This window comes from Scyliorhinus torazame, chromosome 21, assembly GCF_047496885.1.
Source record: "Scyliorhinus torazame isolate Kashiwa2021f chromosome 21, sScyTor2.1, whole genome shotgun sequence".
Lineage (NCBI taxonomy): Eukaryota > Metazoa > Chordata > Chondrichthyes > Carcharhiniformes > Scyliorhinidae > Scyliorhinus > Scyliorhinus torazame.
Window position 1 is genome coordinate 109,275,398 of NC_092727.1, and position 27,371 is coordinate 109,302,768.

Consider the following 27,371-nt stretch of genomic DNA (forward strand, 5'->3'; position numbering starts at 1 on the left):
GTCGAGAGAGGTGCACGAGGCAAATCTACATGATATGCAACGAGGTAGCTCAACATTAAGCCTATGCTGTCTGCAATGCTACTGTAGTAAATACCCTGCCAATATTTGTTGTCAAATCTCATGCACTACGCCCCAGCAACCTTCTCACAAAGCCCATCTTTCATCCACTACATACAAAATTTAAAAAGGGTAACAATTCATTTAATTTATAGAAACATGGAAATTTCAGCATAGGTTAACATTTGGTCTACTGTTATATTACATATTTAATTCCCTAAAATCTCTTTCTTTGAAAGCCTCAGCAGCTGGAAAAAGGTTTACCATACATTGTCCCTTCCACCCATTTCAGTCAGGCTAAACATGTGAGGCTACATGGGCAGTATACTGATCCACGTATTTGATTTGAGAACAGTGAATAAATTCTCTGGTAAATCAAATCTGGCCAATTGATTTTGACTCGCTTCAAACACTTCTCTCAAAATAAACAATTTCCCAATACCCTTGCATCCATCATAAAAAACTGTTCTATTAAAGCAACACTATATATTCTGATTCAGCAATGGGACTGGACCATATAGCATACATGTCGATATTTACCCCGCAAAACTTTTGATTAATCGAACAATTCTGCCTTGCTATATATATTTTACATTTTTCCCATTCACAAGAATCACTTTCAAAGTCAGTCAGTTCACAAGTACCTGTTGACAAGTGTGGCATTGATAAGGCTTTTCCCCACTGTGTGTCCTTTTGTGTCGCTCCATGTGATATTTCTGGATGAACCTCATATTACACTGATCACAACAGAATGGCTTCTCTCCTGAGGAACATATATATCAAGCTTCAAAACATGTACAAAGTACCATTGTTTATAGACAACCCCATCACATATGCAATAGGTATATAATTACAAAAAGGTTTTAAGAAAACTTAAAAAGCACTGAAGTTAGCTGAAATAGGTGCCAATATAATCGCTGTGTGCATACCACTGTGGATCTTCTCATGCCTTTGAAGCAGATACTTCTGAATGAAGCACATGTTGCACTGGCTACACTGGAAAGGTCGTTCACCTACACCAAGAACAATTTTAGAATTATCCCTCCAACACAGGCTGTCAGGTCACACTAAACTGTCTCAAACAGGAACTGTAGCAAGCAGTTCCAAAGTAAAGCAAGAAACGCAATAGCATAACCACAGAAAAATCACAAAAAATTGCATGGAAAATATTGGAAAAATTCATAGCTTACTTCCAGTGCTATCAATACTTTTCATTCCTTACCAGTGTGAATGAGCACGTGGCGACGAAGATGGTAAGAACTACGGAAGGAGGCACAGCAATGCTCACATATATGAACTTTCGGACCATGTAAAAGACCGGTACCATCTCCACCCGTTGAAGACTACGAAGGAAAACAATTCTTTATTAAAACCCAAGAACCAATTTAATCAAAGCATCATCAAGTTTGATATTGTGAAGGGCAGCATGGTGGCGCAGTGGGTTAGCCCTGCTGCCTCACGGCGCCGAAGTTCCGGGTTCGATCCCGGCTCTGGGTCACTGTCCGTGTGGAGTTTGCACATTCTCCCCGTGTTTGCGTGGGTTTCGCCCCCACAACCCAAAGATGTGCTGGTTAGGTGGATTGGCCACGCTAAATTGCCCCTTAATTGGAAAAAATGAATTGGATACTCTAAATTTTAAATTTTTAAAAAAAGTTTGATACTGTGGTACGGGATTTTGACCGGAGGCAGGTTCCTGGCTTCCCTCGCCTCCCCCCGAGGGGGTCACAAGATAAGGTGATGCCAAAAACAGAGGTTGGAGAGGGGAGGGTCTCGGAGATATACAAGGAGTTGATGGGAGTGGGAAGGGGCCCCTATCAGGGAGGTGAAGAGGAAGTGGGAAGAGGAGCTGGGTGGGGAGATAGAATACGAGCAGAGGGATAAAGCCCCGAAGAGAGTCAATTCATCCTCATTGTGTGCCAGACTTAGCTTGATCCAGTTCAAGGTGGTCCACAGGTCCCATATGACGGTAAGCCTGGATGAGCAGGTTCTTTGAGGGGGTGGAGGACAGATGTGGGTGGTGTTGGGGTAGCCCGGCAAACCATGCACATATGTTTTGGGCATATCCGAAATTGAGGGGATTCTGGCAGGGATTTGCGGACGTTACGTCAGAGGTCCTGGAAGGAAGGGTAACTCGGAGTCCAAAATTGGCAATATTTGGGGTATCGGAAGATCCGCGGCCCGGGAGGGGGGAGGCCAACGTTCTGATCTTCTTCTCCCTGGTGGCCCGGAGACGGATTTTGCTGGGATTCGGAGCCCCCGAAGTCAGGAGTGCGGGTCAGCGATATGGCAGGGTTTCCCAGTCTGAAGAAAATTAAATTCGCTTTGAGAGGATCAATTCAAGGGTTCGCCCTGAGATGGCAGCCGTTCATAGACTACTTCAAGGAAAATTGAACGTCAGCAGTAAAAGAGGGGGGGGGGAGAAGAAGACGAGGAGGAGGAAAACAGGAGGCATGGCAATGTTACAACCGGACAGAGAATACAGTTTACGGGCAGCTACAGAATAGAGCGGGGAATGTTGTTCTGCAAGTTTTTTTTTTTAAGTTTGTCGGCCCGTGCGGTTGGTTAAGAGATATGAATGTGTTAAACTGTGAAAATTACAAATGCTTCAATGAAATATTTTCTAAAAATAAAGTTTGATATTGTGGGGTCGTTAAAAGCCTATTTAGGTGAGGTGGTGGTAATTCTAAACCGTTGAATCCTTCATAAGAAGTCAAAAGTATCTGTGGCCTTCAGCAGGGGATATTTGGACCAGTATATGCATTAGTAATTCATTTTCTATTTTGAAGTCATACATTCTTTCTTTATTTCTGCATTTGTATTTTAAATTTCTTTGTCCATATTTATCATAATGGAAACTGCCTATGTAAACATGCCATGTCTTAATTGCATCCTTGGTGTGGAGGACATAGGAACTTATCATTGAAATAACTGATGGGAAGTGTACACAACTATAGGTTTAACATATTTATATATAAATAAATGGAAGGGGTCAACAGGTGCAAAAGAATACTTAGGAGACGGGAAATATAATAGTTTGCAAATAAACTTCCAAATCTTATTATACTGATAAGATGGAATGATTCCCCCCACAACCCAAAGATGTGCTGCGTAGGTGGATTGGCTACGCTAAATCGCCCCTTAATTGGAAAAAATGAATTGGGTACTCTTAAATTTATGTTTTTTAAAATGGCACGATTCTCGTAAAAGTTGATCAATCTGGGGCGGCACTGTGCTGAAGACCCGGGTTCGACCCCAGGTCACTGTCCATGTGGAGTTTGCACATCTGCCCCATGTTTGCGTGGGTCTCACCCCCACAACCCAAAGATGTGCAGGCTAGGTGGATTGGCCATGTTAAATTGCCCCTTAATTCGAAAAAAAGAATTGGGTACTCTAAATTTATTTTTAAAAGTTGATCCATCCACATTCGTCTCCCTGTCACACCTCTTATGCTTTCTGTGCAAATACACAGAGGGCTTTACTTTAGCCAGGTCGCAATTTTGCTTATACAACAATATTCAAGCAGTAATCTACTCAAATTGCCTGGCTATTTATTGTAATCATATCGCTTGTTTTTAAAATTGTAAGCTTTTTAAAACTCTGCCATCACAAGACTTTGACTGGGCCAAGTTGTTAGTAAAAGTAAAGGTACTATAAGATGTGTATGTCCATATTGATTAATGCAAAAAAAAAAAAAAGTGGGTTTACCTAAAAATACAAACACTGAAATATCCTATTAATTACAGCAACTTTTACAATAGATGAAACCCATAGGTTTTAAACAGTCACAGGTGCATCACTAGTTTAGCTTGTGTTTTAGTCCAGTGTTGTGGGATCCAGGGTTGCGAGTATATGACCCCCATGAAATGATCTTTTAGCTTCTTATTTGCAATGTTCAGCACATGATGGCCATAATTAGAATTTTTTTTTTGCCACAGCAGACACTGACTTTTTAAGAAATATTGATATTTTATGACAATCTGCAGCAACAGGTTGGAAAAGGTTACCAGGAGTGTGGGCCCGAAAAGTATTACCAAATATGCATGTTAATTCAACTCAGTCATGAGGTTATAGTCAATTCCTCCAAGTGGTGTATTTGATTTTTTTGAACACTCACACAAATTAAAATGCTTTCCTTGAATTTGTACTTTGTTGCCACTGAAAATGATGCAGAACATAATCTTGTGTGCAGCAACTACGATTACACTTTTTTCTCCCCAACCATTACTTTCCCGAGTATTTTAAGATTGAATAGCCAGCCAGTTAAGTTCTCAAATGATTAACAAAACCTGCGACTTCAGTAAATAGTTAACTCTCCAAGCTACCTTCCAGTGTAATCAAGGCACCGAGAAAAAAAACATGTCCTTACCTTGGAAGTTTCACTTCGTTTGCGCTTGGGTTTTGTATCCTGAGATTGGGAGTTCTGTTTCTTTGCCCTCTTAACATTCCCTGGTTTTGGAATAGTGAGGTAATCTTTTTCATATCTGACCTGTGACTGGAGGAAATAAATTAACAAAATGTTAATGTCGGTAGGGATTTGTTACTCTACCCTGGGCCCTAAAAAAAAAAAATTCTTCAATTTTGCAACTTCCTTGAATTCAAAAGTGCAGCCCGCCCCCCAAAAAAAAGGCAGTCAACGTGGCTGACAAAAGAAGTTATGGATTGTACAAGATTAAAAGAAAAAGCTTTTAAAATTGCCAGAAATAGTAAACCTAATTGGGAGGTTTTTAAGAATACAGCAAAGGAAGGCCAAGATACTGATTAAGAAAGGGTGAAGAGAATGAATGCAATCTGGCGAAAAACAAAAACAGACTGTAAAAGCTTCTATAGGGGTGTAAAAAGGAAGTATTTGGCTAAGACAAATGTGCGTCCATTACAGGCAGAGGCAGGAATTCATAATGGGGAATAGAGAAATGGCAGAGAAGCTAAATGATTACTTTGTCTCTGTTTTCACGAAGGAAGTTACAGGAAATCTCTGATGTAGAACTCAAAATGAAATGAAAATCGCTTATTGTCACAAGTAGGCTTCAAATGAAGTTACTGTGAAAAGCCCCTAGTTGCCACATTCCGGCGCTTGTTCGGGAAGGCTGGTACGAGAATTGAACCTGCGCTGTTGGCCTGCCTGGGTCTGCTTTAAAAACCAGCTATTTAGCCCTGTGCTAAACCAGCCCCTGCTGGAAAGGACCAGGGAGAATGCAGAGTTCAAGGAAATCAGTACAAGTAAGAAAATTGTATTGGAGAAATTAATGAGACTGAAAGTTGATAAGTTCTGGGAACCCAACATTATGCACCCCAGAGTGGTGAAAGTGTTTATGATAAAGATAGTGGATTGATTAGTCCCTGAAAATTGGAAGGCAGCAAATGTCATCCCACTGTTTAAGAACAGTGACTCACCTGATGAAGGAGCTACGCTCCGAAAGCTAGTGATTCCAAAGAAACCTGTTGGACTTTAACGTGGTGTTGTTAGACTTCTTACTGTTTAAGGGAGGGGAGAGAGAAAACAGGAAACTTAAAAAAAAAAAGTACCCAATTAAGGACCAATTTAATTTGGCCAATCCACGTACTACACATCTTTGGGTTGTGGGGCTGAGACCCACGCAGACACGGGGAGAATGTGCAAACTCCACACGGACAGTGATCGTGGGCCGGGATCGGACCCGGGTCCTTGGCACTGTCCCAACTTTAGAAAACAAGAACCATACCTGTTAGCTTTACAACAGTGGTAGGGAAAATGCTAGAATCATTATAAAGGATGTGATATATAGACATTTGGACAATTATCTGATTGGGGATAGTCAGCATGGATTTATGAATGGGAAATCACATTTGATGAATTTGTTGGTGTTTTTTTTGGAAGATGTTACTAACAAAATTGATAAAGGAGAGTCGATGGGCATAGTATATTTGGACTTTCAGAAAGCTTTTGGTAAAGTTCCACAGGGGGTTAATTAGCAAAACAGAAGCACATGGGAAACGAGGCAACATACTGTCATGAATAGAGGATTGGCTAACAGGCAGAAATCAGAATAGAAATAATTGGGTTATTCTAGTGTTGACAGGCTGTGGCTAGTCCGGTACCGCAAGGATCAAAACTTGGGCCCCAGCTGTTCAGAATATACATCAATAATTCAGATGTGGGTACCAAATGTGGTATTTCCAAGTTCGCAGTTGATACAAAGATAGATGTGAATATTTGTGAGGAAGATGTAAAGCGGCTACAGGAGAATTTGGACAATCTTAGTGAGTGTGCAAGAACATGGTAGATGGAATAAAATGTGGAGAAGTGTGAGGTAACCCATTTTGGTCGAATCATAGAATCCCTACAGTGCAGGAGGCCCATCAGCCCATCAAGGCTGCACCGATCCTCCGAAAGAGCACCCTAACCCAGGCCCAATCCCCGCCCTATCCATGTGACTCCACCTAACCAATTTATCATGGCAAATCGACCCATCTGCATATTGTTGGACACTAAGGGGCAATTAAGCATGGCCAATCCTCCTAACCTGCACATCTTTGGACTGCGGGAGGAAACCGGAGCAGCCGGAGGAAACCCACAAGCTTTTGCATATAGATCAAGGCCAATATCTGCCTGGGTAATTGCTAGTCACTCAAAAGTAAAGTTACGGTCTAGTATGAACTTTTAGTACTCTGTAGAATAACTTGTGTTGATGGAGTAATTGATTTACTGCAGCAATATGAGAGTGTGAATAAAGACTATTGATTTAAAATGAAGTCGACTCGCAGTCATTTGTCCACTGCATACGGGTTAAAGACACACTGTGGTAGCAACAAAGCACTACATTTCTGATTCAAATAGTGCAGGCACTGATAAATATGGAGTCTAAAGTTTTCAAAGGAGCTTTCAGGTAGCAAGCGGAGAACTACAAGAACAGACTTTGACTCACAATGTTGTGAATAATTTGAGTGGCAAGCTTCAAGTATAAGTGGAAAAGGGCAGCACGGTGGCGCAGTGGGTTAGCCCTGCAGCCTCATGGCGCCAAGGTCCCAGGTTCGATCCCGGTTATGGGTCACTGTCCGTGTGGAGTTTGCACATTATCCCCGTGTTTGCGTGGGTTTTGCCCTCCAGTGCAGTAGATAACGGGGAGCCAATGGATGTGGTATATCTGGATTTCCAGAAAGCTTTTGACAAGGTGCCACACAAAAGGTTGCTGCATAAACAAAAGATGCATGGCATTGAGGGTAAAGTGGTAGCATGGGTAGAGGATTGGTTAACTAACAGAAAGCAGAGAGTGGGGATAAATGGGTGTTTCTCTGGTTGGCAACCTGTAACTAGTGGGGTCCCTCAAGGATCAGTGTTGGGCCCGCAGTTGTTCACAATTTACATAGACGATTTGGAGTTGGGGACCAAGTGCAATGTGTCAAAGTTTGCAGACGACACTAAGATGAGTGGTAAAGCAAAAAGAGCAGAGGATACCGGAAGTCTGCAGAAGGATTTGGATAGGTTAGGTGAATGGGCTAGGGTCTGGCAGGTGGAATTCAATGTTGCCAAGTGTGAGGCTATCCATTTTGGGAGGAATAACAGCAGAATGGATTATTATTTAAACGGTAAGATGTTAAAACATGCTGCTGTGCAGAGGGACCTGGGTGTGCTGGTGCACGAGTCGCAAAAAGTTGGTGTGCAGGTGCAACAGGTGATTAAGAAGGCTAATCGAGTTTTGTCTTTCATTGCTAGAGGGATGGAGTTCAAGACTAGGGAGGTTATGCTGCAATTGTATAGGGTGTTGGTGAGGCCGCATCTGGAGTATTGTGTTCAGTTTTGGTCTCCTTACCTGAGAAAGGACATACTGGCACTGGAGGGAGTGCAGAGGAGATTCACTAGGTTGATCCCAGAGTTGAGGGGATTAGATTATGACGAGAGGTTGAGTAGACTGGGACTGTACTCATTGGAGTTTAGAAGGATGCGGGGGGATCTTATTGAAACACATAAAATTATGGAGGGAATAGATAGGATAGATGCGGGCAGGTTGTTTCCACTGGTCGGGGAAAGCAGAACTGGGGGCATAGCCTCAAAATAAGGGGAAGTAGATTTAGGACTGAGTGTAGGAGGAACTTCTTCACCCAGAGGGTTGTGAATCACTGGAATTCCTTGCCCAGTGAAGCAGGTGAAGCTCCTTCTTTAAACGTTTTTAAGAAAAAGATAGATACCTTTCTAAAGAATAAAGGGATTCGGGGATATGGTGTACGGGCCGGAGAGTGGAGCTGAGTCCACAAAGATCAGCCTGATCTCATTAAATGGCAGAGCAGGCTCGAGGGGCCAGATGGCCTACTCCTGCTCCTAGTTCTTATGTGCAGGTTAGGTGGATTGGCCACGCTAAATTGCCCCTGAATTGGAAAAAAATCAATTGGGTACTCTAATTTTTTTTTTTTTAAAGTGCAAGTGGAAATTATTATTCATTAATAATCGGATCCAGAGAATTAAGATAAAACCCAATTTGAATTTGTTTCACTTGCCACTGGCAAAGCCCAACTTGCCATGGTTCCAACCCCTGGTTGTTATTCAATGACCACTGCTGGAAAGTGTACAAACAGGGTCAACTGGAGACAGGATCTGGCTGTGATACCTTAATATGTTGCCCAGGTTCATATCTTAAGAATGACATTTAGACAAGGCACAGGAGAATTCCCAGTTGCTGTGGAACTAACTCCAACACAAGCAAAGACCGTAGGGGCATTTCAGGAAGAGAAAGCGGGAAAATAAGACAAGAAATGGAACACACCTTATAGCAATTATCACCATAGCAGTAATTCCAATGTGGGAGGAGGAAGAATACATTTGGATTGGGTTTTATTGTCACGCGTACTGCAGTACAGTGAAAAGTATTGTTCTGCGCACAGCCCAGACAGTTCATTCCATACATGAAAAAATATAGCACATACGATAAATACACAATGTAAATATATAGATGCAGACATCGGGTGAAGCATACGGAGTATAGTACTACTCAGCAGAGAACATGCCTGGAAAGATCAGTTCAGTCCATAAGAGGGTCATTCCAGAGTCTGGTAACAGCGGGGAAGAATCTATTTTTGAATCTGTTAATGCGTGTTCTCAGACATTTGTATCTCCTGTCCGATGGAAGAGGTTGGAAGAGAGAATAACCCGGGTTTGATTTTGCTGCCCGTTTTCCCAAGACAACGGGAGACAAAGTCAATGGATGGGAGGCGGGGTCGCGTGATGGACTGGGCTGTGTTCACGACTTTGGCCGAGCAGTTACCATACCAAGCTGTGATGCAGCCAGTTAAGATGCTTACTATGGTGCATCTTGTCCTCCAGAACGTGCCGCACCATAGCTGTTCCAGTACAGCTACAACACTTGGCATCTACCCGGCAAAATAGAAAATTGCCCAAGTGTGCCTGCACACAAGAAAGAGGACAAATCCAACCCAGCTAATTAACGGCCTATCAGTCTACTCTCCATCATCAGCAAAGTCATCAACAGTGCTATCAAGCAACTTACTCAGCAATAACTTGCTCACGGATGCTCAGTTTGGGCTCCGCCACGGTCACTCAGCTCCTGACCTCATTACAGCCTTGATTCAAACATGGATAAAAGAGCTGAATGCCAGAGGCGAGAGTAACTGCCCTTGACATTAAGGCAGCATTTGACCGAGTATTGCATCAAGGAGCCCTAGCTAAACTGGAGTCAATGAGAATCGGGGGGGGGGGAAACTCTGTTGGTTGGAGTAATACCAAGCACAAAGGAAGATGGGCGTGGTGGTTGGAGGTCAATCATCTCAGCTTCAAGACATCACTGTAGCAGTTCCTTAGCGGAGTGTCCGAGGCCCAACCATCTTCAGCTGCTTCATCAACGACCTCCCTTCCATCAAAAGGTCAGAAGCGAGGATGTTTGCGGATGACTGCACAATGTTCAGTAACATTCACGATTCCTCAGATAACTAAGTAGTCCATGTCTAAATGCAGCAAGACCTGTACAATATCCAGGCTTGGACTGACAAGTGGCAAATTACATTCGCACCACCCAAGTGCCAGGCAATGACCATCTCCTACAAGAAAGGATCTAACCACCCCATGACATTCAATGGCATTACAATCGCAAAATTCCCCACAATCAATATCCTGGGGGTTACCATTGATCAGAAATGGAATTAGACTAGCCATATTAATACTGTGGCTACCAGGGCAGGTCAAAGGCTAGGAATCCTATGGCCAGTGACTCACCTCCTGCCCCCCCCCCCCCCCAGCCTGACCACCATCGAGCAGTTGCCATGCCAAGCTGTGATGCAGCCAGATAGGGTGTTGTCTTTTTTTTCCCAACTTGACGGGTATTAACATGGCCAATCCACCAACCTTGCACATCTTTGGGTGGGGGTGAGACTCAGGCAGACATGGGGCCGGGATTGAACCCGGGTCCTCAGCACAGTGCCACCGTAATAGGATGCTTTCTATGGTGCATCTGTGAAAATTGGTATGAGGCAATTTGGACACAACAAATTTCCTTAGTTTCCTGAGAAAATATTGCCACTGTTGTGCATTCTTGGTCTTAGCAGCGATGTGGGTGGACCAGGAAAGATTGCTGGTGATGTTTACACCTAGGAATTCAAAGCCATCAACCATCTACACCTCGGCACCATGGACACAGACAGGGCATGAATGACACTTCCTGAACTCGATGACCAGCTCCTTAGTTTTGCTGACATTGAGGGAGAGATTGTTTTCATTGCACCATTCCACTTCCTGTACTCTGACTCATCATAGTTTGCGATCCGACCTAATACGGTCATGCCATCAGCAAACTTGTAGATGGAGTTGGAGCCGAATTTTGCCACATGGTCGTGTGTGTAAAGGGAGTACAGTATGGGGATAAGCATGCAGCCTTGTGGGGCCCTGGTATTGAGGACTATCGTCGAGGTGTCGTCGTTTATCCTTACAATTTATGGTTTGTGGGTCAGAAAGTCGAGGATCCAGTTGCAGATGGAGGGGCCAAGTTCCAAGGTTTGGAATTTGGATACAAACTTGACTGGGATTATGGTGTTGAAAGCGGAGCTGTAGTCAATGAACAGGAATCTGATGTAGGAGTCCTTGGTGACTAGACGCCCCAGATACGAGTGTAAGACCAGGGAGGTGGCATCTTCTGTGGATCGCTTGTGGCGGTATGCGAATTGCAGTGGCTCAAGGCAATCTGGAAGGATGGAGTTGATGTGTCTCCCAGCTAACCTCTCAAAGCACTTCATAATGATAGTTGTCAGGGCCACCGGTCTGTAGTCGTTGAGGCATGTTGCCTGGTTCTTTGGCACCAGCATGACGGTGCCTTCTTGAAGCAGGTTTGAACGGAGTAGGGAGAGATTGACGATGTCTGCGAACACACCCGCCAGTTGGTCCGTGCATGATCTGAGTGCATGACCAGGGACTCTGTCAAGACCCATTGCTTTCCTCGAGTCATTTTCGAGAAGGTTGATCTAACTTCTGAGGCTGTGACAATAGGATTGGGTGTGCCTGAGGTTGTTGGGGTAGTTGACAACGGTTTGTTGGCTTCCTGTTCAAAACGAGCATCGCATTCATTCAGTTCATCTGGGAGGTATTCTACTCGGCTTTGCTTTGTAGCCCGTTATATTGTTTAAACCTTGCCACAACCGACGAGAGTTTGTGTTGTTAGTCTGGGACTCTAGCTTAGTCTGGTATGGTCTCCTGGTGTCCCTGATGGCTTTGCGTAGATTGTACCTAGATTTCTTGGATAGGTCAGGGTCACCCGTCATGAACGCCTCAGACATGGACTTCAGTCGGGGAGTAGATCTCTCAGTTAAACCATGGTGGCTGGTTGCAGAAGGCACGTACTACCTTCTTTGGCACACAATCTTCGACACACTTACTGATGAGGTCTGTGACAGTAGTGGCATGCTCTTCCAGGTTGGCTGCTGAGTTTTTGAATATGGACCAGTTCACAGACTTCAAGCAGTTTGCATAGGAGTTCTTCTGTTGCCTCAGACCAGCATTGCACGAACTTCTTAACCAGACCCTCCCGCCTAAGTTCTGCTCATATGCCAGGAGAAGGAGCACCCTCTGTGGTCGATTTTCTGAAATGTGGTCTTGGGATGGCACGGTAGACACCCTTGATGGGTGTGTAGCAGTGGTTAAGGATGTTAGGGCCCCTCGTGGGATAGGAGAGGTGTTGGTGGAATTTTGGAACTACACTCTTGAGGTTGGCCTGGTTGAAGTCCCCGGCCATGAGGAACAAGGCCTCCGGTAATCCATTCCACAGTTGTTTATAGCGGTGTACAATACATCAAACGCTTTCTTTACTTCCACCTGGGGTGGAAGTAAATGATGATGGTAGAAGGGAACTCATTTACTTAATTGCCATTTGTGGGACATTGCTGTGTACAAACTGGCTGTATTACTCTACATTAAAACAGTGACTACACGGAGTACTTCATCAGCTATTATTCAATTCGGACCTTCAGGAGGTCGTGCGGGTGCTATATACATATAAGGTTCTTCTTGTGTCAAATAGAAGCCAATATGATTTCCAAGATCATGGAACTCCTTCCATAACAGCACTGTACCAACATCACATGGACAGCAAATGGAGGAACACATATGTAAAAATATTTCTTACAGAGTTATGGTGATCTAGAACGTACCTACAGGATGGTGGAAGTGCATTCAATTGTAACTTTCATAAAGTAATTGGCCATATAATTGAAAAGGAGGGACAGCAGTCAGAACTGCTCACGGCGCCGAGGACACTGGATCGATCCCAGTTCCGAGTCACTGACTGTGAGAAGTTTTCACATTTTTCCCGTGCCTGAGTGGGTCTCACCCCTACAACCCAAACATGTGCAGGGTAGGTGGATTGGCCATGCAAAATTGCCCATTAATTGGAAAAAAATTGGATTGGGTTTATAAATTTATTTAAAGACTTTAAAAAAAAAAAAAACAATTGAAGGGGAAATATTTGCAAGGCTACATGGAAAGGAGGACGGGAACAGGATCAACTAGATCGCCACTTTAAAGAGCTGCTACAATAAGCGTAACGGCTTCCTTCTGATTTATATGATTCTATGCTTGCTACGATCCCTCGAGACAGATAACTTTCCCCAATGGCAAACCTAAAAGGAATTGCAACTCAAAAGTTTCAAGTTTTAAGACTTTGACTGTAACAAACAAAAGCAACATTGACTAATCACTTTTTAGTGGGATACTTATACTCTGAACTACAGAGAAATTCCCTTATTAATGCTTTACCATGACTGAAAATCTCCCTCCGTGATCATACTTTACACTGTCCCTGAAGAAGACACTCTATTCTCCTGGAATCAATACAAATTTGTTCCTAGCTCCCAAGGGCTTACTTCCCTTCTTTTTCTTTTCTATCTGGGTAACTTTATTCTTCCAACTGGCTTTTAAGGGAGTGGTCATCCTGGAGATACCTTCTTCTAGCCAAAGCTAGATCAATATTCCAGTCTCATTTACATCTCACAAATTTGGTCTAGTCAATCCAAGTGCAAGCTTCCCCTGGTGAACCATATCCACTGCCTCTATCAATCAGCGCTCTCTGAGATTAAGACAGACTGACACTGTCCATGAGAATCAGTGATACTGTTAAGAAAACACCCTCTAAGCCGATCTTACAATGGCTTCCTATGAACTTTGCCCCACTCAAAGCCCATCTCCATAGCAATATGAATCACAAAGGTCTTGGTATTCAGCTAGAAATTCTAATTAGTTATCCTTTATACTCCCAACTTTATTTTATCTTGAAACTAAACAGACAGTATGAAGTATAATAATTTACAAAACCGGATACTCCTAATATGTTCTTGGAACTTGAGACCAACAGTCTAGCCACTGCCAGCACAGCTGCTTCGGTACTTGTTTACACTTTCCTAGTAAAACAACCCAGGCCCCTCCTTTTACCTTCAACACCCAAGCTTGCTTTCAGCAGAGGTCAGAACAGGTCATATGGCACCCTTCATCTCTCCATTTTACCCTAAATTAAAGACACAGTCCCAAAACAATCTTTTTTTAAAAAAAATATTTTTATTCTCCTTTTTCACATTTTCTCCCGCATTTACACCCATCAACAATAAACAATAATCAGCAAGATATGTCAGTCCCCATAATAACAACGATCCCATCCGCCCGCCCACCAACCCCCAAACATCAGCCCGCATGTTTACATAAATAAATGACAAAAAGGAATCAGGGATTACCCATAGTCACCCTTAATCTACACAGCCCCCCCCCACCCCCCCAACTAATGTTCGATGTTATCCAGTTCTTGAAAGTGCATAATAAATAGTGCCCATGACTTGTAGAACTCCTCCGAGCTTCCCCTCAGTTTGAACTTAACCTTCTCAAGGGTCAAGTATTCCAACAGGTCCCCCCGCCATGCCAGGGCGCTGGGTGGAGAGGCTGCTCTCCATCCCAGCAGGATTCGCCTTCGGGCGATCAACGAGGCGAAGGCTATGATAGCTGCCTCCGCACCCGTTCCCAATCCTGGCTGGTCCGACACCCCGAATATGGCCTCCTGGGGACCCGGGTCCAGTTTCACACGCACCACCTTGGAAATTACCCTAAACACCTCCTTCCAGTACTCCCCTAGCTTTGGACAGGACCAAAACATATGAACGTGATTAACGGGCCCCCCCCTCCCCAAAACGCTCACACACATCCTCTACTCCTTCAAAAAATCGGCTCATCCTCGCCCTCGTGAGGTGCGCTCTATATACCACCTTCAGCTGTATCAGCCCCAACCTCGCACATTAGGTGGAGGCATTCACTCTCCGGAGCACCTCACACCAGACCCCCTCCTCTATAACCTCTCCAAGCTCATCCTCCCACTTTGCTTTGATCCCTTCCAGTGGTGCCTTATCGTCTTCTAAAATAGCTCCGTACACCGCTGACACTGCCCCCTTCTCCAGTCACCTTGTCGTCAAAACCTCCTCCAGCAATGTGGAGGCTGGTTCCTCTGGGAAGCTCTGTATCTCCTTCCTGGCAAAGTCCCAAACCTGCATGTACCTAAACACTTCTCCCTGCTCTAGCCCATACTTCGCTTCCAGCTCCCTCAATCCTGCAAACCGACCCCGAAGAAACAAATCTTTTAGCGTCTTCATCCCCTTCTCTTCCCATTTCCGAAAACTTCCATCCCACCTCCCTGGCTCAAAAATCTGTGGTTCCCCCGACTCGGCTTTTCCCTTGACCCTAAACCCAACCCGAAGTGTTGGCGAAACTGCCTCCAGATTTTCAATGAAGCTATTATTACCGGACTCCCTGAATATTTCCCCGGAGCTATCGGGAGTGGCGCTGTTGCGAGTGCCTTCAGCCCTGACCCCCTGCACAAACTCTCCTCCATTCTGACCTACTGAGAATCAACCCCTCTGACCCAGCTCTGCACTTTCTCCACATTCGCCGCCCAGTAGTAGTACAACAGGTTCGGGAGACCCAAACCCCCTGCCTGCCTTCCCCTCTGTAGCAGCACCTTTCTCAATCTGGCCACCTTCCCTCCCCATATGAATGAGGTAATCCTTCCCTCAATCTCCCTGAAAAAAGACTTTGGCAGGAAAATCGGTAGGCATTGAAAAATAAACAGGAATCACGGCAACACATTCATTTTAACCGCCTGTACCCGACCTGCCAGTGACAGAGGAAGGCCGTCCTACCTTGCCAGATCGGTTTTCACTCTCCCCACCAAACTAGTGATGTTGTACCTGCGAAGCCTCCCCCACTCCCGGGCAACCTGCACCCCCAGATACCTAAAATGAGTCCCTGCTCTACGGAATGGCAGCCCCCCCCCACCCCTGCCCCCAACCGAGACACCACAAAGTACTCACTCTTGTCCAGGTTCAACTTGTACCCCGAGAAAGATCCAAATACCCACAGTAGCTCCAATATTCCTCCTATCGACGCACTCGGTTCCGACACATACAGCAGCAAGTCGTTGGCATATAAGGACACCCTATGCTCTATTCCCCCCCCCCCGCACTATTCCTTTCCATGCTCCCGAACTTCTCAATGCGATGGCCAAAGGCTCAGTCGCAAGTGCAAACAGCAGGGGGGAAATAGGACATCCCTGTCTCATCCCACGGTGGAGAGAAAAGTATCTCGAACTGATATTATTTGTGCGGACACTCACCTTCGGCTCCTTATATAATAGCTTTACCCAGTTCACGAACCTTGGTCCAATCACAAACCGCTCCAACACTGCCATCAGGTACCCCCATTCTACCCGATCAAACGCCTTCTCGGCGTCCAATGCCACAACTACCTCTGTTTCCTTCCCTTCCGCCAGTGCCATAACAACGTTCAAAACCCTCCTAATGTTTGAAAACAGCTTCCTCCCCTTCACGAAGCCCGTCTGATCCTCCCCTATCACCTTCGGGAGGCACTCCTCCAGCCTACCCGCAAGTACCTTCGCCAACAGTTTTGCATCCACATTCTGAAGTGATATGGGCCGATACGACCCACACTCTGTCGGATCCTTATCTTTTTTTAGCAACAGGGAAATCAATGCCTGCCCCAAGGTTTGCGGCAACACCCCCTTCCCTATCGCCTCCTCAAACATCCCCACCATCAAGGGTGCCAACCTATCCTTAATATTTTAAAATAATATTCCACCGGAAACCCATCCAGCCCTGCCACCTTCCCCGGGGACTGCATCCTCCCAATCGCATCCTTTATCTCCTGCTCCACTATTGCTCCTTCTAATGCAGCCCTGTCCCCCTCCCCTAGCCTCGGGTACTCCAACCCATCTAGAAATTCCTTCATCTCACGGTCTCCCCCGGGTGGCTCTGACTTGTACAACCTCTCATAAAACTCCTCAAAAACCTTGTTAATCAGCACTGGAGCCACCACATACTTCCCTGCCCTATCCTTCACCTGAAGAATTTCCCTTGCCGCTGCCTCCCTCCGGAGCTGACCTGCTAACATTATCTCCATGTTCATAAACTGCACCCCTTGCTCGTCTCAGTTGGCGCACCGCCTTCCTGATGGACAGTCGGTCGAAGCTCGCCTGTAGTTCCTTCCTCTTTTCCAGCTTCGCCGGGTCCCAAAACAATCTTATAAAATTTTGCATTTGTAGCAAACCACAATCAAATTAGAACACTTACAGAATATTTGATACATCTTGCTACTGTATGAGCATTTCTGACTTTTTAGTGATAAGAGATCAGGCACAAGGGCAATGAACCATACAATGTGTCATTTTAGAATGCAAGAGTAGATCACGTGGATCACTGAACATCATAGCACTGTATTCTCACCATATGGTCCCTCTTGGAATCTATTAAGATACGTGAGATAGTTCTACTGTAGGCTTTCTTCATGTGCATTTATCCTTGGGATGTGGGTGACTGGCAAAGCCGCATACATTATCCATCCCCAGCTGTTCTTACCCACACTATCCATCCCCAGCTGTTCTTACCCACACTATCCATCCCCAGCTGTTCTTACCCACACTACATGGTTGACTCATCGCTCTGTTTAGCTGTTTAGCACAGGGCTAAATCACTGGCTTTGAAAGCAGACCAAGGCAGGCCAGCAGCACGGTTCAATTCCCGTAACAGCCTCCCCGAACAGGCGCCGGAATGTGGTGACTAGGGGCTTTGCACAGTAACTTCATTGAAGCCTACTTGTGACAATAAGCGATTTTCATTTCATTTTTATTTCTCAGGGAAGCTCGGGACGGAGAGTAAATGTTAGCTTGCCAATACTGCCCACGTCAGGAACAAATAAATAAAAAGAAACACAGGACCAGCTGAAACCATAGTTCAGTGCTTGAGTTGTGTGGTGGCAATAAACACCCTTCCTTCAAAGACATCAGGAAACTTTAAGTTTCACAACAAACTATGCTAGGATTTGAACTCCTTCATTGTTAGCATAGTACCATAATATGCTGTCATGCCTAATAAATGTGGAAGGTGCAGAATTAGTGGCGATGCTTAATCTCTCTCAAACAGGGCATAGATCATTTCCTCCTGTCTTGAGTGAGACTGATCATTTTCCATTCTTCCACTTGTAAGAAACATCAAAATTAATACTGGCCTCGGTGAAGATAGTTCTTCAGAGATTGGGATGGAATATTGTTGAGTGAGCTAAATAACCTCCCGTATGGAAAAAGAGTGCAACATTTGCCTTTTGAGTGCAGATGAAGAGCGACTGCTCAAGCTCAAGGGTGACTTTGAAAACAAATTCAGGTGACTTCCCCAAAGACTAAATTGCAGCAATAAAATTTCAGTCCGCAACTAGCTCTATCTGGGCCAACAATATAAATTTGTTCCTTGATATATTGGTTAAGAAAAAATTATACCGCTGAGCAATGCAAGAGTTGGAATAGTAATGCAATACTTACTACACTGGTGTGATTCAGGCTGTGAGTCAACATACTCTGTCCCCTGCCCATCTCCTCTTCCTCGAGTAGTTTATTCTTAAAAAACACAAATCCATCATGCGCGGAGAACTTTTTCTCTTTAACATCAGAGGTGGGTTGCATATACTCTGAAGGATATCTTTCAGCTGGAGCATCGGGATCCTTTTTAAGGATTAAATCCTGAGGTACAGCTGGTGTGACAGAATGGGCAGCGAGGCTGGAAAAGTTTGTGATTGGTGGGAGGTGACTGAACATAATCATACTAGAAGAGAAGTTTGGTTCCATCCCACCGTTCCTGAGGAATTCGTTCGCCAACTTGTCGTGAACAATGCTCATGATGTAAAATCTAAAATTATTCAAAGCCAGATCGACAGCACACTCCTGAAGTAGAGAGGAGAAAAACATTAGACGCTTTGAATGGCAAAGTGCACAAAAGTTACACATTATATCATGCACACAGTTGGTTACAAATCTACAATGGGGTTTACTAGTCACAACTCCTAACATGTATGTTGCACTGATTGCACTCTAATACATAGGTGCAAGAGGATGTCTATGTTGAAGTCAGTAACTGGATATTAGTACTTTTTACCCGTAAAAGCAAATTACAAAGACACAACCTAGGTGGGGAGGTATAGTTGTGGGATCAGGTTCCGCTTATAAGCCACTCAAGCTTTGCTCTTGATGGTTTATGACATCATAATCACTCAGTTATGCTGTTGCCTAGTAACAGATTCTTATCCATTGTTTTACTGAAGGCACAAAAAAGTTGGTAGGGCTAAACATTGATGGCTAGTTTTTGGAACTATACTCTCACAACTTCCAAATTACTCGGTCACATAACAGAAAGCATACCTCTTCAATTGAGAAACAGCGTGCCCTGGACAAAGTACTGAAGGAAAAGGAATTATACATAAACCTAGACATTATTTTAAAAAATTAAACAAAATAGATTACGGAGATATTTTTCTTTTTTAAAAACTTTCTTCATTCAATTTCAGTACAAGCCAACCTGCCTTTGCCATCCCCCACGTTACTTGTTTGCTTATGAGAAGGTATGTTCAGACAGCTAATTTTCTGTTATGGCAAGGCCGTTGCTTCCTCTTTCAGCTGGACAGCACATTGTGGGCTTCAGTCTTCACCACTGCTCCTCTTCAATGGTGAAGCAATAGATATAGAACACTGATTACATCACCAGACACACCATGCAAGGACAAAAGACTCAACATTGCAAAATATGTTGCAAAGTTAACTTCCGGTTCAAACTTATGATGGTTTATTACAATATAAATCAAAAAGCGTCAACCACCTACTTCGATAGTTCATTTACTTATAATTTTATAATTTAGTTTGAATGGTTAGGGTCATCTTAACGGCGTGAATTCCCTCAAAGCAAGCTCAGTTTCAGTACAATATTGGTTTAATATTATTTCTTATCCCCCATGCAATGTCCTGGGTTACACAGCATTAGCCTCAGCTGGCAGGATGGGTTAGACAGTCACCAACAACTTTATAATGATGCTTAGCAATCAAGGAATGAGTGAGTCTGAAGGGTATTAAATTGGAAGCCAATGTTTTTTCTTCCCTCCTCACTTATATCTATGCACAACGTATGTCAGTGGAGGCTAGGATTCAGACACAGGTCTTGGAAATTTTTAACCGTTCTGCAGAGTGTAGACTGAACAGCTTCCCCAATGGCTGAGTTTATCCAGTCAGTAATCGAGCTGTTAAACCAGGAAAGTTGCAGTTTCAATCCCTGCAGTGGCTGAAATCAGCTGGATCATGGACTAGATGATACATTTGTGCTTCAAAGTCCCTAAGTTAGGGAGAGGAAAACGGGCCACAGTTCCATTTGTAATCAACACCTGCAGCACCTTAAAGATAAAATACTGCAGATGCTGGAAATCTGAAACAGAAAACATGGGGTGATATTATGCCTTTAGGAGAGGAGACAACTGGCAGGCAAAAAGACAACCAATTACAACAATTTATTTTAAATGAGCAGGAGCTTGGTTTCACGGTGGATACTCACTGCCTTCTCACCTTTAGGCTCAAAACAAATCAATCACCTGCCTGTCGGACGTATATTTCCAGTTTAGTTCTTAGTAAGTGGCGGGCAACTTGCAGCCCGAGGGCCAAATGCGGCCCATCTGGGTTCTGAATGCGACCCACAAGACACTTTGTTGACCATTGTGCACACGGAGGATTGGCATATTCCACATATTTCTGTTCATGTAGTCCCCCCCACCCCCACTCTCTCCCCGCCCCCCTACCGATATGACTGAAATGATGCGCATGAAAAACAAGCCCAAATGAGTGAGATGCCTGCTGATTTCATACAATAGTGACCGTAAGAGCCATATACACCCTCTGCACCCAAGAAGTTTAAATATTTATTTTGTTTTTACCATTTGAAGTTGATAGTGCTATTAAAATATAAATGATTACGAATTTTCTTTAACTTGAAATATTTGGTGTGAAATGTATTTAATCTTTTTGATGGGGTCATGGTTGGTGAACAAGCCCAATTTCAATCCTGTGGCTCACTGAGATGAAGAAGGGCCACTCATGTGGTCCACCCACGAGCCTAGGTTATCCATCACTGTCTCGGTAGGTATGAACATGCAACATAAAGAGAATACAAGAGCCTGCAACATAAAGAGAACATAACATAGAAGGCTGAGAGGGGATTTGAGTGAGGTGATTATGAGGGGCATGGATAAGGTGGATAGAAAGCAGCTGTTCCCCTTTGTTAAAGGGCCAATAACAAAGGGCATAATTTTAAAGTGAAAGGCAGGAGGTTTAGAGGGGATTAGAGGAAAATATGTTTGTTTTCACTCAGAGGGTGGTGGGAATCGGAAATACACGGCCTGGGAGAGTGTTGAGGCAGGAAATCTCACAATCTTTAAAAAGTACTTGGATGAGCACTTGAAATGTCATACACTGAGGGCTATGGGTCAAGTACTGGGAACTGGGATTCATGTAGATTAAGAGGATTTTTTTTGTTGGTGCAGGCTTGATGGGCTGAAGGGCCTCTTCTGTAGTACTGTATGATTGAGGTATAACAGTTGCTCTTGTGGCAAGGGCTGAAGCACATTGCTGGGCCAGAATAAAGGAAATACTTCTAAAATGAGGTAAAAGCAAATTACTGCAGATGCTGGAATCTGAAACGAAAGAGAAAATGCTGGAAATTCTTTGACAAAGAGTCATCGGGCTCGAAACGTTAGCTCTTTTCTCTCCCTACTGATGCTGCCAGACCTGCTGAGATTTTCTAGCATTTTCTCTTTCGTCTAAAATGAGGTACTTTCATAGAATTTACAGTGCAGAAGGAGGCCATTCGGCCCATCGAGTCTGCAGCGGCTCTTGGAAAGAGCACCCTACCCAAGGTCCACACCTCCACCCTATCCCCATAACCCAGTAAACGCACCCAACACGAAGGGCAATTTTGGACACTAAGGGCAATTTAGCATGGCCAATCCACCTAACCTGCGCATCTTTGGACTGTGGGAGGAAACCGGAGCACCCGGAGGAAACCCACGCGCACACAGGGAGAACGTGCAGACTCTGCACAGACAGTGACCCAAGCCGGGAATCGAACCTGGGACCCTGCACCTGTGAAGCAATTGTGCTATCCACAATGCTACCGTGCTGCCCATTGTAAAAAAAATAGAAATTAAAACACTTCTTTTCCAAAAACAGCCATTTGAAAAATTACAAATTTACTTGAACACCAAAATGTAAATGCAGTTTTGTCAGTACAGAAATACAAACAGATGTTTCAAAATTTCCTTTCAAATCTTTCTGGTGCTGTCCTGAAGATTCCCAGATTTTAAAAATAGGTCACATTTTTCTCTCTTTCAACTGTTTAACTACATATTTATTTAATTGCAATATTTGGTCTGTTCCAGAAAGCCTTCTTCCAACATCATGAACTTGTGTTGGGTTGACTTGTGGATGTTAATATTTCTAGTAAGATTGAGCACAATAGGGCAGCCCGGTGGCGCAGTGAGTAGCACTGTTGCCTCACGGTGCCGAGGTCCCAGGTTCAATCCCGGCTCTGGGGCACTGTGTGGAGTTTGCACATTCTCCCAGTGTTTGCGTCGGTTTCGCCTCCACAACCCAAAGATGTGTAGGGTAGGTAGACTGACCACGCTAAATTGCTCTTTAATTGAAAAATTAATTGGGCACTCTAAATTTATAAAAAAAAAGATTGAGCACAATAGTCATGAGGTCAGTCTGAAAATTGCAAGATGTGTCATCTTTAGTGCAATATTAAAGATCTATATTTCATGCCCTTATTTAGAAGGAGCTCATATTATTAACATAAAACTGTCCAGCACAAGTTTCAAAACTCAAGTCACTTTTACCGTGCTATATAACAATTAAGACTTGAGCTGGTGCCAAGGCTATCTGAATTTGAGCAATAAGGGGATTAGCAACTTGATAATTCTGTTCATTTTATAAAACAAACAACCCAGATTTTGCAGTAAAAATAATGCTGAACCCATCCATTTTCAAAACTAATAAAGAGTAAACAGAAAGCAACATCCTGTGACGTGTAAATGTAGGAATAAGGAGGTTGTCCTGCTCCACTACTGTACCTCACTGAAATACAGAGCTTTGAAATACATGGAAGGCTGTGACTTTGGGCTAACTACATGATAGGTACCAAGGGCAACGGGATGGCACAGTTGTCCGCACTGCTGTCTCACAATGCGAGGAACCAGGGTTCAATTCTGGCCTTGGGTGACTGTGTGGAGTTTGCACTTCCTCCATGTGTCTGCGTGGGTTTGCCCCAGTGCTCCGATTTCCTCCCACAGTCCAAAGATGTACAGGTTAGGTGGGGTTATAGGAAAAGGCGGGAGAGTGGACCGAGGTAGGGTGTTCTTTTAGAGGGTCGGTGCAGACTTGATGGGCCAATGGCCGCCTTCTGAACTGTTAGAATACTATGGTTCTAATTAAAATAAATTTAAAGTACCCTATTATTTTTTTCCAATTAAGGGGAAATTGAGCAAGGCCAATCCACCTAATCTGCAAATCTTTGGGCTGAAACCCACGTAGACACGGGGAGAATGTGGAAAATCCACACAGATAGTGACCCAGGGCTGGGATCAAAACCAGGTCCTCAGTGTTGTAGGCAGCAATGCTAACCACTGCACTACCCCTTCTATGCTACTAATTAAACTAGTCAGAAAAGTTAGCGATTATCCATTCAAGTGTAAATGAACTAAGCTGCAGTGAAGTCTTCATCACTACCAAACCACCTCTCTGGCACTGGGATAAGGGCCTTGTCTGATGAAGAAATGTTGAGCAGCTTAGGGTCTATACTCTCTGGGAGTTTAAAAGAATGAGAAATGATCTTATTGAAATATAAGATTCTGAGAGGACTTGACAGGGTAGATGCTCAGAAGGTGTTTCCACTTGTGGGACTATCCAGAACACTAGGAGGATTAAAAATAAGGTGTCACCCATTTAAGATGGAGATAAGCAGCAATGTCTTCTCTTAGGTGATCATCAGTTTTTGGAATTTTCTTCCAAGTGAGCAGTGGAGGCTGGGTTATTGAATATATTCAAGTCGACTTAAGACAGATTTTGGATCGACAGGAGAGTCAAGAGTTATGGGCAGCAGACTAGAAAGTGGAGTTAAGGCTACAATCAATTCATCCCTGATTCTATTGAATTATGGAGCAAGCTGTGCCAAATGGTCTATTCCTGCCTTTTCCTTGTGTTTTACATGACCCAAAAAGAATTTTACAGTTTGCTTGATTAAAGAGATACAGTTGCTAACCCTATTCCAACAGCTAAACCTGTTGCATAGTTTTCAATTTCAAATCACAGCAAGGTTCAGTGCAAAAGCGCATTGAATGTCTGTTGGAAAGTGGAAGTCTAATGAATGGGTAGTGTCATTTCCTTGCTGCTGACTGCAGGTGCCAGATTTTTTCCACAAATAACTGATTTGCATACCGTAAAACAATACTTTTAAATTCATTTGTTTGCATTTTCAAATAAATAGGAACATTGACATCATGTGCCACTATATTTACACTTCACCTAGGATCAATTTACTTAGATGGAGATTCTCTAACAGTAAATTCATAAACTCTAAATCTAATTGTAACTAAGACACCTAATTATTCCAGCCATTATGTAATTTAAAAACCAAGATAATAACATAAAAATGGTTAATCGTGCTTTGTGGGACGTTTTACATTAAAGGCACTACATAAATGCAAGCGGTGATTTTATTCACCAAAATGTTCATTTTGTAGCTTCACATTCTTTATTGTATGGACTACTTGAGCTATCTGGTGTTTGCAATGAAAAACTAAGTTTCCTGAAATATATCACATCACCACATCACAGAGACGACAAAATGAATTATGGATAAAGCGCATTTCCTGCTGTAACAAAGCAGAAGACAGTGTGAAAATTGAAGATACCCGAAGACTGTTAAAGGTGCTCGAGGTAAAAAGCAAATCATTTGACTTGGACTGCATGTTTCCTACATGGTATACTTTATTAAAATTACTAACCTAAATGTTATAGTAGGAAATGATTGAGCTGTCACCTATTATTTAGTTCGCACTTAGTCCTGCACTTTATGCTTTCAAAATGTTGGTGGAAGAAAGCTTGTCATCACGGGTTTGATACACAATTCCCTTCAATGATAATGTATTTACAGAGGAAGAAATTTATGCAGGTGAAGAGGAGCATGCTCAATACAAAATTATATTTTTCATGAAATAAATTAATACCTGCATATTCTCCTTCTCTGTGACAGTAATTATAGAGCGTACCCTGGATAGTCTTCATTATACAGACCATTTGGTATTCAAAATTGCCCAAAGGCCCATCTATAGCAGTCCACAACCGGAAAGCCTCTTATTGGCTGGGATTGCAAAATTGGCAATCTTATCTAGGTGTTCAGGAATTTGGCAGTCCTCCGCAAAAAAACACAGGAAGAATGCAGGACTAAGAAACACCGGTAAATGTCCAACCGGTAAATGTCCATATGATATAGTAATGTGACAATTTTTGGCACATCCATGATCATGTAGCCTAACTTGATTAAAAGACTAATTGAACATTTGGCATTCTACACTCAAAACATCAACTTCAAATTTGTTGATTTAATGCAACATGCGGTTTCTAACCAAGTACAACTGATATGTGAATTTCAGGGAAGGTATAATGATGGGATAGACCATATTGCAGTGCACAAAGTTAGGTTTTAAACAACTGATTTGCAACTGCAACAGTTTACTTTGCAAGTTTATGCCTTTTTTGAAATGTACTGTCAAGAGAAAATAATCAGAAGTCCACACAAAAATGGGGGGGGGGGGGGGGGGGTGCTTTTATACTGAGAAATAGTCTCCCATTTTAAAGGAAAAATTTTAAACTCCAGAGAAATTTGCACAAACTTTAAAATTTGTTCTCACCAAAGATAGCTTAAGAGTAATTTAATTAAGAGACCTTCTTTCTTGTTCGGCAATTTCAGTGTCATAGTGAACAGAAAGCTCTCCTATGTCCCTGAAAAATACTATGGGAAACAGCTGGCACAACTGCAACCGAGTACCAATCTAAAGCCACCAACTCTAATAACGGCACTCAAGAGTGATCCTTGTTGTTTCCTATGATGTGGTTAGCACGGTTTCCACTGTGGTTAGCACTGTTGTCCCAGGTTTGATTCTCAGTTTGGATCACTGTGCGGAGTCCGCATGTTCTCACGGTGCCTGCATGGGTTTCCTCCGGGTAAGCCTACTTGTGACAGTAATAAAGATTATTATTAGTGGAGGGGGAGGTGTTCTTTAGAAGTGATGGCATCATAACTAGTGAGTCCTATCATCCACGTTGAAAAAAAAATCTAATCTTCTTGATGTTACCACTTCTTATGTTTAAAGAAAATGGGGGAACATTTCCAATAGAGCCAACTTTCCTTCCCTTTTAGATGTCTGGGGTCTGAACAGTAACTGAAGTGTATCAATGAATCACTTGGGTTTGGCTTTCAGGCGAGCAAAAATTGCACATTTCGAAGTTACTTGGAATCCGAATTAAATGCAATTTCAAAAGTTCTGGATTCGGTGGGGTTTTGCACAGTTCGGAGATACCGCTGGAAAATCGTGAAACAAGGAGGAAAAAGGGCAGTGATACAGACCCCCCCCCCCCCCCCCCCCCCTTTTTAAACGTACCACAACTTTCAAGATATTAGCCTCATTTAAGTTAAGCCAATTGGAGTGAAGGAGGGCGTCCTTGGCTTTTGTCTGCAAACCGGCAGAGTGAGCCGTGCACTCACTCGGCTGGTTCGCTCTCATCAATTCTCTTCCACCGAGTTGTTGTTTTTTTGTTTTTTCACCGGGGCCCGGTGTTAATTGAAGCGGTTTTTTTCCGGGGGGACAGGTTTGGTGGTCCGGCTTTGCGTCGCTTTTGTCCCGCTCCCCCAGCCGACACCCGGGCTCTCCATGCCCCACGACCGGAGCCGCTCGCCGGAGCCGCTGGAGACAGTGACTTGGCGCCTAGGTCGCCGCCGGCCCCTCCTCCGCCCCGGTATTTCGGCTCCGGGGCCTCCCAGCCGCCCTCCCTCTTACCTCGCATCGCCGCTCCGCGAATTCAAGGCCCGATCCCGTCTCTAGTTTGTCAACACCGTTCAGCCGCTCGGCTCCGCCATCTTGGTTTTTTTTCCCCCGCCAGCTGCACGCCGGGTAATACGGGCTCCCGGACGGGGACAATTCCGAGAGGAGCCGAGCGCGACCGAACCTTTGCGCAGGCGCAATTCTGCGCTGGCCGATCCCTGGGCTCCCGGACAGGGACAATCCCCAGAGGAGCCCAGCGCGACCGAACCCTTGCGCAGGCGCAGTGCCGCGCTTGCCGATCCCAGGGCTGGTCTCAAGCTGCACGTGCTGATTGGCATTTGCAACATTTGCTGTTCTTCTTTTAGATGCGCGGGGCTTTGTTGTTTGAGAATTATTATTT

The 27,371-nt window shown here is 43.9% G+C and overlaps 1 protein-coding gene across 2 annotated transcripts in view; it reads right to left on the reverse strand.

The window, feature by feature from the left end:
• Nucleotides 1–27,104, reverse strand: part of znf281b (zinc finger protein 281b) — a 36,988-nt gene extending 9,884 nt beyond the window's left edge. The window contains exons 1-7 of one of the 2 annotated variants that reach the window (XM_072487232.1): nt 26,987–27,071; nt 25,841–26,162; nt 18,384–18,782; nt 4,424–4,549; nt 1,280–1,400; nt 987–1,070; nt 702–820 (exon numbers count right to left, since the gene is read on the reverse strand). In XM_072487232.1, coding sequence (XP_072343333.1) covers nt 702–820; nt 987–1,070; nt 1,280–1,400; nt 4,424–4,549; nt 18,384–18,737 — 804 coding nt within the window. In that variant the 5' untranslated portion in view covers nt 18,738–18,782; nt 25,841–26,162; nt 26,987–27,071. Of the gene's footprint in view, nt 1–701; nt 821–986; nt 1,071–1,279; nt 1,401–4,423; nt 4,550–18,383; nt 18,783–25,840; nt 26,163–26,986 lie in introns of both variants that reach the window. The other variant, XM_072487231.1, reaches the window with a different exon arrangement.
• Nucleotides 27,105–27,371: the final 267 nt, after the last annotated feature.